Raw genomic sequence first — 15,320 nt, forward strand, 5'->3', positions numbered from 1 at the left:
CGGGCGGTAGCGGTTGGATTTAAAAAAAAAAAATTAAACATTTACTTATAATTATTATAATATATATTAATTCTATATATATCTTTCATCTTTGTATCACTTTGTATCACGTTCTCATCAGAAACCCTAATAATATTCTGAAACTCTATTCTCTCAATGTTTTCCATCCAAACTGATGAAAATTAATAACCAAATGTAAGTATCATATATCCTTTTATTCATTCATCACCTCATGTGTAACTTTTTGAATATTTTTCATGGCATCGTTTTTTTTATTTTCATTACGTATTGCTTAGCTTTTTGATTGAATATATGTTTCTATTTGTTTTCTCGAATAGAAACTCACTTGCTTTTTGATTGAATTCAACGTTATTTACAGTTTTTCCCATTACTTGATGCAATTTTTGATGTTAAACCAGATGCATAAAGTACTATCTTGTTACAAAATTTCTTTATTTTTGAATAATTATTTAGTACTTTATTTATGGTTTTAATTATTAAGCATGTTCAATTTTTCTAATATTATCATCATAATATATTGGTGTTTTTATTTCTTTTTTTTTAAAATATTTTTTATTTATTTTGGTCATTTATTTATTTAACTGCTATCGCACCCGCTGGTTTACCAGTCATAAAACTCCTGCAAACGCACTAATTTTCAAACGCTAAACCAGTCGTTCAAAACGCTTGATAACGCTTAAAGCCGCAACCGCCCGCTTCCGCAAACTCCCGCAACCGCAACCGCAACCGCTGCGTTTAAACCAGTCAGGCCCTTAAATGAGAAGCCAAAGTTCCAAGTCATATTAAATCAGATTTCATCGTTTGTTTAATTATTTCTATACATAAACTCCTTAAAAAAAAAAACAGAATCTAAAAAACAAAATTAAAATAAATAAATAAACGTTAGCATAAATAAACAGAATTTAAAGATTAGCATCTTTTTTTTTAGCAACGTTAGCATTAATTTTTTTTTTTTTAAATAGCAATTAGGAAATGAGTGAATATATAGGTATGGAAAGATAAGTTGTAAGAGATAATTTAGGATCTAAATTGTTAATAACTTTTATTAAATTTTTCAAATTGTTAGAATTAAAGCCAATGGCATTCTTTATAAATACTGCCCAACCCCAGGATTTATTTGCTAAAAGTGTTCAAAAAATGAATATATAGATTTAGGGGTATTGGAACAAATATTTTGAAAGATTTAGATTTTTTGGAACAAAAATGTTATTCAAATTGAGATTATAAAATCTCTTCTCAAATCCTATCTTATTCAACTTGACATTTATGTAAAATCATTCAAAATAATTCAAAATCTCTTGTTATTCAATCAATGATTTATAAAAGTCATATCAAATCCACTGTTATTCAAACTTAACAAATCCTTTTAAAAAAAAAATTGAAAACAGATTTTGAGAGATTTTGGATACCTATTTAGTTAAAAAGTAAGAATGAAAGAATCACACCTCTATAGGTGTTATTTGAAAAGATTTAGGAAAAACAATTAGCAGAAAAACTGCAAAAATAATATTATCATCGTATTTTGTTCATCTCTCTCGGAAAAGAGGGTTTAACGCTCAAACCCTCTTTTATTTAAAGATAAAAGTGGACACAAGAATTCGATTTCAGATTGAACCCAAATTTAGCTTCTCCAACAAATTTTGTGTCTTCCATTAAAACAGCTTTGAGATGTGGAAAGAGAGGTATATAGCAGATGTGGTGTGTTGTTAGTTCTGATTCCATCTCAGTAACTTATGTTCATAACCCTTTCTTAGCCAATTCTAGTCAGTTTAATTGAACCTATGTAGTGAAATTAACTCTTGTTCTATCGATTTTGATTGTGGCTGCAAAAAAAAAAGACCAAGAATTTGGTGTTCGACCCATTTTTCTAGCTGTTATGGCCTTGGTTTGTCGATGTGGTTCTTTGGGGTTACAGAACTGTTTACGTAAGCATTGGCTTCGTGAAATCCATTTTTTCCTTTTTTTTTGTTCTAAAAATCTCCCAAAATCAGCCAAAGTTTTTCTTTTAAATCTTCCCAAATCACTGGAGATGGCAGACGAGCCTGCCCGCGCCCAAACAGGCCGACCGCAATGGGCCTTTTCTAAATCTGATCCGCGACGGTCTAGCCCGCTAACGACCGCGGGTTACAAACACAAGCCCATACCCGCCCCGCATAGTCCAGCGGATTGAAGGGCCGGCCCACGGGCATTCTTGGTTCAAGAATTTTAAGTTCGGTTCGTGCAAGAAATCCTCTATGTTTAAATAATATGTTCTACAACCCAGCTAAAAAAATACTAGAAAACAAATCTATGAATACAAGCTATGAAAACTCAACAAATATACAACCTGCGGGCATGGTCCGTCAAATAAACCAAATATTGCAACAATTCAATTAAACGGTTACAATCTCATTTAAATATATTTTAATAATTACAAAATAAAAATTAAAAATAATAATTCATGAAAAGTACACCGACGGTAGATGATCAAATGTTATAACGATTTAAAAATAAACTCAAAGTTTTGATTGTTCGTGAAATAAACTAAATATTGCAATGGTTCAACTAAACGGTTACAACCGTTTTATGAAAAGTTACAATAAAAAGACGCAACCGTAGAAAACATTTACTTGGATTGCAACTTTTTCAAAAAAATGTAATGTTAAATATCTATTTTTAGTTTTAAAAAATAAACAAAATATTGCAATGTACCAAAAGTTGCAGCGGTTCATCAAATTCGTCAAATAAACTAAAGATTACAACGGTTTGTAAAACAAAACCAAAAGTTGCAATGATCTGTCAAATAAATCAAAAGTACAACGGTCCAATTAAACGGTTACAATCTCATTTTAAATATATTTTGGCAATTAAAAATTAAAAACTAAAAATAATAATTTATGAAAATTTATACCGAGAGACGCGATGGTAGATAATTAAATGTTATAGCGATTTATAAAATAAGCCAAAGGTTGCAATTGTTCGTGAAATAAACTAAATATATAAACCAAAGGTTGCAATTGTTAGAAATAAACTAAATATTGCAATAATTCGAATAAACGGTTACAACTGTTTATGACAATAAAAAGATGCAACCGTAGAAGACATTTGGATTGCAATTTTGTAAAAACATAACTGTAAATATATATTTTAGTTTAAAAAAAAATTAACTAAAAATTGCGATTAAAAGATACAACCGTTCACAAGTGCAAAAAGAATTTATTGAGATTGTTATAATTAGTAGATTATGGTGAAAAGATGCGATCATAAATAAAAAAATATTAAATAGAAAAATATAATGAGTAGATGCAATTTTTTAATTTCCTAAATAGTTATAAATATAACTATATAAATATATTCATGAAAATATTATGATAAAAAGATGCAATATTTTAAATTGTGTTATGTTAAAGAGAGACAATCTTCGGGAAAAAATTATCAAATAACCAAAATTGATAGTTATTTAGTAAATAATTAATAATAATATGGATAACAAAGTATATACATGGATGCTAAATAGCAAAACTTTCTATGAAAAAAAAAGAAATAATAAATTTACAGCTCTTTTCTAAGAAAATAAAAATATATAAATAGAGTTAAAAAGACATGAAAGTTTAAATAGAAAAAACTGTTTGTGAAAGATATAATTATTGGAACGAAGAATTTGTGATGAAAAACACGAATAAATCATGGGGACAAGATAATACTCTAAAAATTTCTCTTTTGATATATAGAAAATCGTTTTTTTTTTTTCTCTCGCTAATGTCAAACTATTTTTCTCCTCTTTTTTCCTAAAAAAAGGTCATGGTCATTTTTTCTTTGTTGGTTATAAATCAATTCATTATAATTAGAAAATCTCTTCTATAGGTACTCGACGTGTAACCAATAATTGTATTGGTTATATGATGTAGACATGACCAAAAGCTAACCGTAACCGTATTTCGGACCGTAACCGGACCGTTTCTCAAACGTAATCAGACTGTATAAATCGGTTAAAAACCGTAACCGTTAACCGTAAAATAGATTAGTTATTGTTAAAAAATATACTAACCATAACTGTTGATTAACCGTAAATGCATCAAACCCGTTAGTTAACTGTACGGTTAACCGTGCGGTTAACCATACTATTAACCGCATAGTTAAAACTTTAAAAATATAATTGTAACTCCGTATAGTGCAAAAACAAATATTGAATGTTCAAATAAAGATTTTCAAAAAAAGTAAATGATACAGCATATGAAAAATATACATTTGAAAATGGTCTTTTTCTCATCAAATAACGTAACCGTAATCGTTGTAACCGTAACCGTGTTTAAGCGTAACCGTTTTCACCGTATATATAGTAGTTAAGATTACGGTTAAAAGAAAATTATAATCGTAACCGGTGGTTAATCAACTGTAACCGTAATAACCGTAACCTTGATCATGCCTAATATGATGTATTGTGAATTGGGATTTGACGCTTGTCAGATCACATAGATTACCAACAAATGTTTTTAGGCTTTTGCATACAATTTTGAAAATTCAATATATTAAATATTATATTCTTAAAATTTATATCTTAAATCTATTGATAAGACTATAAGAGTCAAGACAATACAGCTTGAAAACTAAGATTTTACCCAACCATACATTTTCAAAAAATGATGATCTTCATCCGTGAGGTAGATCCCATCATCTAAAGCCTCCCAAACTTTTATGGCGCCAAATCTTATAGAATGATTCTGTTTATACGCAGTAAATGTTACAGAGTATTGAGAATTAACCCCATGCTTTAGTGTGCAAACAAACTTAGTCTCACCGAAAATGCTATCCCCAAACTTAAAAGTATATACGTATGAACGTTGCACTGAGTGAATACCGAGATCATCATCATCTGATTTGCATTGAACTGTAAGAACTTCATCAGTCCTGCTAAAAGAGTTTCTAAAATATAATTGATTTTTTGGAAAAACTCTACTAGCGTTGTTCGATCCAACACTCAAAGTAATTACAAAGACCAAAACGAAAAGATTATTCATAATTTCGAAGAATATCTATTTTTTTAGTTTTTGACTTTTTGTATAAGTTCCAAAAACTAATTCACCCAAGGAGTTTATATATATTATATTTTCGAATTAATATCTTTGCATATTTACTAAGGTAAATTAGGTAGACAATATAAATATAGAAGTTAATAAAAACAAATCTTTGACTCTTTTAATTAGGTAAGACTTTATTAGATATCTTTGACTCAAACCAATGTTTTTAAATCCGATCTGGACGGTGAACCGGACTACCTTTTGGGTCACCGGGTCACTGGATCAACCGGGTTCGACCACGGATCAATTGATTAAATTTTTTTTAATGTATTTAATATTTATAAAAATTATATAGTTTTAGAAATATAAAAATAAAAATAATCATACCATGTTTAACAAAAAATAAATCTAACAATAATAATAAAATAAATTTCTCAAAAATCCAACAAAAAGTCTAAAACCGTAACAAATACTAAAATAGTAGGAGATCACCAATGCGAAAATAAACTAATAAACATCGTGAATTCAAAACAACTAATCTCGGTTGTCTCTCTCACCATTTCATTCATTCTATTCATGCGGTATTGTGAAGTCTTCATCAAAATCTAAAACATCAAGAACACATAGTTTAGTCAATGTGTTATGTATAACTAAAAGTCAATTCAAAAAGTTTAATCAACAATTTAAGATACCATTTGACTTTTGAGTCAGATGTGTTGAGTCGTCGTTTAAGAAGAGATGAAAACTACAAAAAAGGTTCTAAAAATAACTAAGTAGAGTCTAAATCCATACCCACCGGTTCAACCGGTTCACCGGGTTGTGGGTTAATAGTGGGTTTTTATGGGGTTCCCCGGTTTGAAATTGACGGATATTTGCACTAAACCACAACCGGAAAAGTGTCAAGGTCGCGGGTGAACCAGTCAGACGGGGCAGTCTGGATCGGGCGGTCCGGGTCGGGCATGAAAACATTGTCTCAAACTATATATCTAGTGCACATCCTATACTAATATTACGGAAGTACATTAACGAAACTAACCTTATCCTTTGTAAAATATTACTTAGGAATGCCCTTGGAAATAAATTTTCAAAGATCAATTAGTTCATCTCATTAAGGATAAACAAGTCAAATACTACATTATACAATTTAATTAAATTATAAAAACAAAAATACATTACTAATTGTTTTTTAAAAAACGAATAACCAATCAAAATGAACATAGAAGATTTGATTTCTAACTTACCATATTAATTTGTTATTAATCATAATACTTTAGCTCTCATCTTTTTATGATTCTATTTTTGTGCAACAAATAAATCATCAAATCATCCATATAATAAAAAATGTATATTTTTCCGCATATGCCATAATTTGAATTTTTAAAAATGAATATGAAATGTTTAATATGTGAAGAAAAATTGTAACGGGTCAAAAATTAAGACTTGAGTAATATTTTAATTTTAATCAAAAATTTCGACTGAGTAACGGATCGGAATTTGAATATTTATATTCAATTTCATACATTTCTTTTTTTCAAAATGTATAATTTTATATATTACATTAAACTTTTTAAATATTTTAACTTGGAGCATTTAAAAATAGTTTAACTTGATATTTTAAAAGAATATCATAAATATTTGATAGATCAAAAAGTTAAAAATTATAAATATTCTAATTTTAATTTTTTAAAACATATATATTTACAATATTTATATTAGACGACATGTTAAATGTAATGTATTATATGATGGATAAGCAATGATCCTTATCAAAACAAGAACCTCACTTAAACCAAAAATTGGTTTCAATTTGGCTTCTTTGGAGGATTTGGAAAGCGAGGAATAAATCTTTAACAAATATTTGGAAAGTCCCTCAAAAATAGTCCTACAAGTCGAAGCAGAAGTTCAAGAATGGATCAAAAGTCTAAATAAATCTCAAACATCAACCATCATACCACCTAATAATCATTTTGTAGCTGATAAATGGATACGACCTCCTCCCACGGTTGTCAAATGTAATTTTGATGCTGACTTTGATGTCGAAACGTATAAAACTACTGGCGGTTGGATCATAAGAGATGATCAAGGGAATCCAAAGGCTTGGGGATCATCAAAATTGACTAATGTATCATCTCCCTTAGAAGCGGAAGCGAAAGCCCTTTTAGTGGCAATGCAACAGGTATGGATACGAGGTTTCAAGAGCTTGCAGTTTGAAGGTGACTCTGAAATTTTGATCAATGCAATTAATGGAAGGACGATTCACAGCGAGTTAACAAATCTGCTACAGGATATTGACTATTGGTCTTCAAAGTTTTCTTCTATTCAGTTTATGTTCATCAGACGTTCGGGCAATAGTGTAGCTCATAATCTAGCAAAGTTTAGTTGTTTCCATGGTGATTTCTATTCTAACTTAGTAGATCAGCCTTTGTGGCTTAAACGATTGGTTTGTAAAGACTCTTTCATTACTTAATAAAGTATAACAGTTTGCAGAAAAGAAAAAAAAAAAGCAATGATCCTTATAACAGACGGCGAGTGAAGATTATATGATGAGATGGTTTAAATAAGGTTTTACAGCTAAGAAAGTTTCCAATTTGATTCTGCAAGCATTTTTGAAAAATAACGAATGATAGATTGATTACCCGTGGCTACCAACTAAATGTCAATTGTGTTTTGATTGGGGTCATAAGGAAAAGGACTGCTCTATAGCTGATAAGGTTAAGATTCTTTCGAAGAATCAAACAACAAATACTATGAAGTCACAAGGGCCTCAACCTCAGTTCAAGAATTGACAAAAAGCATGTTACACGATCTGGAGAACACACCGTCTCTGCAGCTAAGTAATGTAAGGTATGAGCAAGTGGTTAAGGTAACTGATGATCCAGCAGCAGTCGGGAAAGGAGTCTCAGTGGACTCTTGTGACGAAAAACAGTAAAAGCATTATCATCTTTAGAGGAGAAGTTTTTACATCAGAAATCACGAATACAGTGGCTAAAGTGTGGGGAACAAAACACGTCCTTTTTCCATAGTGTAGCCCAAGTGAACATCTCTCGTAACGTAATTCACAGTTTAACCTTAAAATATGGCGACGTGATTACCAATCTAAGTGAGATTAAAGTAGACGGAGCTAAACATTTTTGGGAATTCTTCAGAAAAAGTGGTTGATTTTGAGGAGGTATCTCAGGATTATCTCTCTACTTTAATGGTTTATCGGTGTTCTCTTACTCATTGTGCTGATCTGGTTTCCCCTGTTTCTAGTGAAGAGATTCAGCGAGATTTGTTTTCTCTACCATCAAGGAAGGCTTGTGGACCTGATGGATACAAAAATAAATTTATGTGACCGCGTGGAGTGTTATTGGATATGATTTCACATATGCGGTTTAGTCTTTCTTCATTTTTAGTCAAATGCCACGGTCGGTGAATGCTACACTATTGGCTCTTATTCCCAAAAAAACAGATTCAAACTATTCTACAATGAAGGATTGTCGACCAATTGCCTGCTGCAACATGTTATAAAAAGTGGTATCGAAGATTTTGCCTAATCGATTGAAGAGTTTTCTCCCAGATTTTATTGAACCAAATTAGTGCGCTTTTATTCAAGGGAGATTACTGCTCGGGAATGTGTTGTTAGCTACGGAACTTGTTAAAGATTATCACTAGGACTCCATATCTCCTAGAAGTGCCATGAAGTTTGATATATCGAAAGCCTTTGACACGCTACAATGGTCTTTAATCCTATCTATTTTCAGGGCTTTGGATTTCTCGTATGTTTTCATACAATGGATCAATGCTTGCATATCTACTGCCTCATTTTTCGTGGTTATCAACGGTGAGTTTGAAGGTTTTTTCGCGAGTAGTAGAGGAATCAGGCAATGATGCTCCTATCTCCATACTTATTTGTTATGGTTCAGATCGTTCTCTCTTGTCTTCTCAATAGAGCAGCAGCTTGTGGTCTTATTGGTCGCCACCCTCGTTGTACTCAAGTCTACGTCACTCATTTGAGTTTTGCGGATGATATCATGGTCTTTACTGATGGTTCTCCCACCTCCTTACGGGAAATGATATATCATGGATTTTACGGTTTTTAACCATGATATAGGTATTGCTTTTAGAGTCTTTTAATTATTTCTAGAGTCTCTTCATGTGTTTACGTGATCGGGATGCGTTTGGAGATTATGAAGCAATTTGGAGCAAAATCTAGGAATAAAGATTGAAGAGATCAATTTGAAGTCAGATCAAGTAAACAAGTTTTGAAGATTCCAGATTTGCTCCAGAAGTTTTCCCTATTTGCAATTAAGTCCCTGGACATTTTTAAAGACATATAAATAGATTTTTGGATCATTGTTTAGACCTATCTTGCTTTTTACTTTGTATTCACTCAAAGCTTGAACCCTTTGAAAGATAATTGGAGATAGCTTTATTTTTCAAAGATTTCAAAACCCTGTAGAGAGAAGATCTTTTCTTAACTCTATTATCTTTTGATTTCTTTATGCAATTCTATTTAAACATGTTTTCTGCTTCTATGATCATGTCTAAGAAGTTTTCTAGTTTGGTTTAGGGATTCTCAATAGGGATTTAGTTGAATTAGTAAATCGATAACCTATACGAATAAAATCTATAGAGTTATTCATCTGTAATTGTTCTTAATGCTAGTTCTAGAGTAGCTAACTAGAACTTGATTTTAAGATAATAGGTTAGACACGAGAGTGCGCTTATTACCGGAACTATTTTAGGTGGGCAAAAGTAGCTAAATACAGACGAGAGTTGGTTTAGATACTTTTGTGAACATATCGAACTTGATCGTTAATGCTTGTTTAAGTCTAGGGATTTACAAACGAGAGTTGGAATTCCTGCTGTTAGGCATAGATAGTCAATTCAGATGAGAGTTGGTTGATTATAGTTTTGTGATTTAAGTTCTAGAACAATTCTTTAATAATTCTTAATTAATAGCTAGATCTACGATTCTGATATTTCCTGAGAAATATCCTAAACCTGACGCTTGATCCATCTAAATTTACAACCGATTTAATTGCTTTCCTTGTTTTTAATTTGTAATATTTATGTTTAGCTTGATTTCGAAACTAAAAATTTTCTTTGTTAACAAAAGAATTTGTGGAATTCGACCCTTAAGTACTAGCGACGATCTCTTTATTTGAGGGAGTAAACTTGAGGCAATTTGACTCATATAAGGAAACTTTAAATGTCTTTGAAGAGTTTGCTCGTATATCAGGCTTACACATCAATGCCAACAAATCAGCGATATATGTGGGTGGTCGGAATAAACAAGAACTCATGGGGGCTGCAGTTAACCATGGTACCCACGGACTCTCTTCCTATCCTTTATCTGGGCTTACCTCTTACTACAAAATCCATGACAGCTCATGACTATGCTCCTCTTGTTGACAAAATCCGGTCCTGCTTGCTATCTTGGACTAGTAAGTTTTTATCTTACGCAGGTCATTTGCAATTAATATCCTTGTCATTTCAAGTATCTCAAATTGCTGGTGCTCAACGTTCCGTTTACCTGCGAGATGCTTCGATGAGATAGACCGGATGTGTGCAGCTTTCCTATGGTCTGGAAACCCAAACACTTCGACGGGAGCTAAGGTTACTTGGGAAGAAGTATGTAAATCGAAAGATGAAGGGGGTTTTAGGCTGAGAAGACTGTGTGATGTGTTTGATGAAGAGGGGTTTCTTTTGGACAGCTCCAAACACATCCTTAGGTTCCTCCTTGTTTCGTGTGTGGCGAGGTAAATGAAATGAGAGATCACTTATTTTTTGCTTGCCCGTACTCCTTCGCAGTTTGGTCCTCAAATGCGGGAAAACTACTCCGCCATTACATGGACCCGGATTGGGAGGACACAATGGCTGCGATCCAAGCTCCTACCGGAGACCGTCATTCGACTTTGTTTCCAAGTTACGATTTACTCCATCTTGCGTGAAAGGAACGTACGTGTTCATGGCAAGGGGGTTTGTCGACAGCCCACATGATTAGTTCCATTAAGAAGACCATCTGTAATAGGGTCACATCTCTTGACTATACGAAAATGCCCCGCCTCCGCCTCCTTTTCCAGTGTTGGCTAATGGTCAGACCGTAGATGGCCTCCACGGCAATTTGACCCACTCTGTGTTGCTATGTTTCCAACCTTTCTTGCCTTGTTTATTGTTTTTCCAATTGCTCTATTGTAAACCTTTGTACTAGGGATATGGGCATAAAATCCAAAATTCGAAAACCGATCCGAAACCGAACCAAAAAATCCGGTTTCGAACCTGAACCGAATAGTTATACCAAACGGATAATGAATTCTCCTACCCGAATTACCCGAACCGAATCCGATCCGAACCAAAAACCGAAAAGATATCCAAAAACTCAAAAAAAAATTATATATCCAACAATATTTGTTATATTAGTTATAATTTTAAACCCAAAAATACCAAATAACAATAAATATCTGAAATAACCTAGATATCCGAAATAACCTAGATATCCAAAAATGTTTAGTTATATTTGTTAAAATTATATAATTTTTTTACGAAATTTAACCAAATTTTATTATAATTAAACCAATTTTTATTAAAACTGAACAAATCTTAAGTTTTTTTTTTCTCTAAAACCGATCCGAATCCGACACTATCTGAACCGAAACCGAACTGAATAATCATAAAATCCAAACGGATAATAAATATGCCTACCCGAATTATCCGAATCCGATAAAATCCAACCGAATCCTAACCAAAATCCGAATGCCCAGGCCTACTTTGTACATATGATAACTTATTCTGATCAATGAATTACACATTTAAACAACAACAAGAACCTCTATTTCAACAACCATAGAATTAAAAAAATTAAAAAGAACTTCCTAAATTAACTCAAAATAATAGCTAACTACCTTAATTAACTCAAAATAATCTACATTTTAGATGCGATTAATTTATAATATTTTTGATCTAATGGAATATGCAATCTTATTTTGTGGTTGTTAACATAAATAAACGCACTGTTCAAACAATATTATTATTTCTAAATAATATTACTTGCCGTTTTTCATATCTTAAGAAAAAATATTTAATAATTGAATATTATATAAAAAGAAAATTTTATTTATTATAATATTATATATAGGGACTGACAAAAAAAATATATTTTAATTACTACTATAATATATCAAAAATTTATTCTAAAATATGTAATTTATAAAAATATGTACTAATGCTAAAGATTTGTTACTAATGCTAAAAATATGTAATAAATAAAATTTAACATATGCTATAACACGGGTCATGATCTAGTTAAAGGTTTGTTACAATAGTCATCATACTGAAAGAACGTAGATGATATTAATTCGATTCGTTTTGTTTTTGCTTCCAACTTTTCTTTTTTTCTTTGGTCACAAATTTTACCTCCTTGTAATTTAATTTCTAAATAAACAACCATATCAGAAACGTTGATATGAATAAAAGTTACAAAGATATTTATTGTTATTGAAAAATTAAAATTTGATACGATAAAATTTGGTTTAAACTCTCAATTTTTACAATAGATATCCTAAAAGATTGTTTTAGTAAATGACAAAGAAACAATTACATTTAAAAGCCATCATCAATGATTAATCTTATTCATAATGAAACTTAGCAAAAAGAAAAACCTAAGACGGGTTTGTTTACGTCAGTCAGTTTGTTTCAAGAAACCATGAAAATAAGTTTGGGATACATCATGCCAAACAATATATGTTAAAGAAATAGAATAAAAAAGAACCACAATATTATTCAGAAAAATTCTGAGCTACAATTTGTAATTTGGGAATTGGATTCCGATAATCAAAACGGTGTGATCTAATTAAATGAATATATTGTGAAAAATCAAATCTGCAAGAAAGTATTCATGTCCTTACTTAACCATGATCCATCAATAACTAATCCAAAGTTATATAATCCAATAAAACAATTCTCTGAAATACTGAAGTCGTATCAAACATACATTAGAGTAGAGAATAAAATTGTAATATAACGGAAGATGAAGAAGTGAATTATTTGCATATAATTTCGAAGATCCAATATATTAAGTAATATTCTCTTATAATTTATATCTTGAAATCTATGGACATCAAGAGTAAAGATAGATTTTACCAATCATACATTTTCTCAAAATGATGATCTTCATCTGTGAGGTAGATCCCATCATCTAAAGCCTCCCAAACTCTAACGACACCGGTTCTTATATAAAAAGAAGGATTCTCTTTATATGCAGTAAATGTTACAGAATATTTAGAACGAACCCCATGCTTTAGTGTACAGACAAACTCAGTCGAACCGAAAAAGCTATCCCCAAACTTAAAAGTATATACGTAAGAACGTTGCACTGTGTGAATACCGAGATCGTCTTTTTCAGATTTGCAATGAACCGTAAGAACTTCAGTATTTCTGCTAAAAGAGTTTCTAAAATATAATTGGTTTTTTGGAAAGAGTCTGCTACCGTTGTTCAATCCCACACTCAAAGCAATTACAACGACCAAAACGAAAAGATTATTCATAATTTCAAAGAATATATATTATTCTAAGTTTTTGTATAAGTTTCAAAAGTTACTTCACCCAAGAAGTTTATATAGATTTTCGAATTAATATCCTTTCATATTTACTAGGGTGAATTAGGTTGACTACACAAATATATACCTTAATTAAAACTGAATCTTTGACTACAAACTCTGGATTTTGTTCTGGTTTTATTAAAGACGACAAAAAAAAAAAAAAATTAAAACTGAATCTTTGACTACTCTTTTAATTTGGTAACAACCTAATTAAATATCTAAGTCCCAAACTATTCAGTGCACATTTAAGAGTCGTTACAACAACCATCACACTGAAAGAAAGTAAATGATATTAATTCGATTCATTTTGTTTTTGCTTCTAACTTTTCTTTTTTCTTTGGTCACAAATTTAACTTCCTTGACTTATTTTTCTGTTACATGTAATTTAATTTCGAAAGAAGCAACCATATCACAGAGGTTGATATTAGTTACAAAGATAATTTATTTGTAATGAAATATTACAATTTACTACGGTGAATTTTGGTTTAAAATTTTATCTATTACATTAGATATCTTAAAAGACTATTTAGAAAAAATAACAAAGAAACAATTACATTAGACCTATGGTTTGATTCAGATGGATGGCGCTATGTTTGTAAGCTTGTTTCAAGAACCCATGTAAGTAAGTTAGGGATAAGACATCATGCCAAGCAATATATGTTAAAGCGATATAATAAAAAAAGACCAACAATATTTATGAGAAAAATTCTAAACTATAAATTTTAATTTGTAAACTGGAAACTAGATTCCAATAATCAAAATGTTGTGATCTAATTAAATGAATATTGTACAAAATCAAATCTGCAAGAAAGTATTCATGTCCTTACTTTTAAAACAATTTATTTATTTATTTTTTTTTTTTTTTTGTATGAATGTAAAATTTATTCACCAAAAAAAGACTGTTTTACAATAAATGCAACGTTAATCTGAAAATCCAAAACAATTGAGGAAGAGATTACAACATGAAAGAATCATCCACGTCAATGGGTACTAAACCAATATCGCAGCCCGCCTTCGAAAACGGGTGATCCAGTCAAAACCAAGGTACTTAGCCTGTTTCTCATACTCTTGTCAATCACATTTGTTAACTGCGAGGCCGGTGTTGGAGGCTCCCCATGTCTTCTCCCATTCCGTTCTCGCCAAAGACTATGAATAGAGAGTTGAAATACATACCGCAACACAAACAAATGAATTTGTGGAGTTGTCGAGGATGTGAGGAGAGGTAGTAGAGACTCCCAGCTTGTTGTAAACCGTAGTCCAAGCATATCTCGGGTTAGAGATGACCAAACGTGAGAGGAGTAGGGACAAGAGAAGAATAAGTGGTCCCTTGTTTCTACTCTCTCTTGGCAGAGAACACATCCTCCATTTGAAGCCCTGTTCCATTGCAACAGTCTGTCTCCCGTAGCGAGGCGATTTCGAATGGCGATCCAAGCTGTGAATGAATACTTGGGTGTGGAGTGTTGGAACCATACACCCTTGTACCAGTCACATGTTGGATTTGTTTGCCGTATCGCTTGCCAAGTTTCCTGTGAGTTAAATGAGTTCTTGAAAGTACCATTACTTCTTTTCCAAAGAGAAACATCATTACCAGAATGGGAAGAAAGAAGACGGAGAGAGTCCATTTGTTCCTCAATCTGGTTCAAAGCACTTGCGCGATGTCTACGGCGACGATGCGACGAGAGAGCTGCGGCAACAGTGGAATTGGAAGAGATTCCCATGT

General features: G+C 31.6%; 2 protein-coding genes across 2 annotated transcripts; both read right to left on the minus strand.

Annotated features, from left to right (window-relative positions):
• Positions 1–4,607: 4,607 nt before the first annotated feature.
• Positions 4,608–5,042, minus strand: LOC9321882 (S-protein homolog 7). Its single transcript, XM_002885770.2, has one exon. It carries the CDS (start codon positions 5,016–5,018, stop codon positions 4,608–4,610), a length of 411 nt encoding a protein of 136 aa, XP_002885816.1. The 5' UTR covers positions 5,019–5,042.
• Positions 5,043–12,893: 7,851 nt separating this feature from the next.
• Positions 12,894–13,577, minus strand: LOC9321883 (S-protein homolog 7). The gene has a single exon (XM_002885771.2). It carries the CDS (start codon positions 13,544–13,546, stop codon positions 13,139–13,141), a length of 408 nt encoding a protein of 135 aa, XP_002885817.1. The 5' UTR covers positions 13,547–13,577; the 3' UTR covers positions 12,894–13,138.
• Positions 13,578–15,320: the final 1,743 nt, after the last annotated feature.

This window comes from Arabidopsis lyrata (assembly GCF_000004255.2).
Source record: "Arabidopsis lyrata subsp. lyrata unplaced genomic scaffold ARALYscaffold_3, whole genome shotgun sequence".
In the NCBI taxonomy this organism is placed as follows: domain Eukaryota; kingdom Viridiplantae; phylum Streptophyta; class Magnoliopsida; order Brassicales; family Brassicaceae; genus Arabidopsis; species Arabidopsis lyrata.

Excerpts from the sequence above, each read along its gene's own strand:
- LOC9321882 (XM_002885770.2), bottom strand. The coding sequence starts at position 5,018 with ATGAATAATCTTTTCGTTTTGGTCTTTGTAATTACTTTGAGTGTTGGA.
- LOC9321883 (XM_002885771.2), bottom strand. The coding sequence starts at position 13,546 with ATGAATAATCTTTTCGTTTTGGTCGTTGTAATTGCTTTGAGTGTGGGA.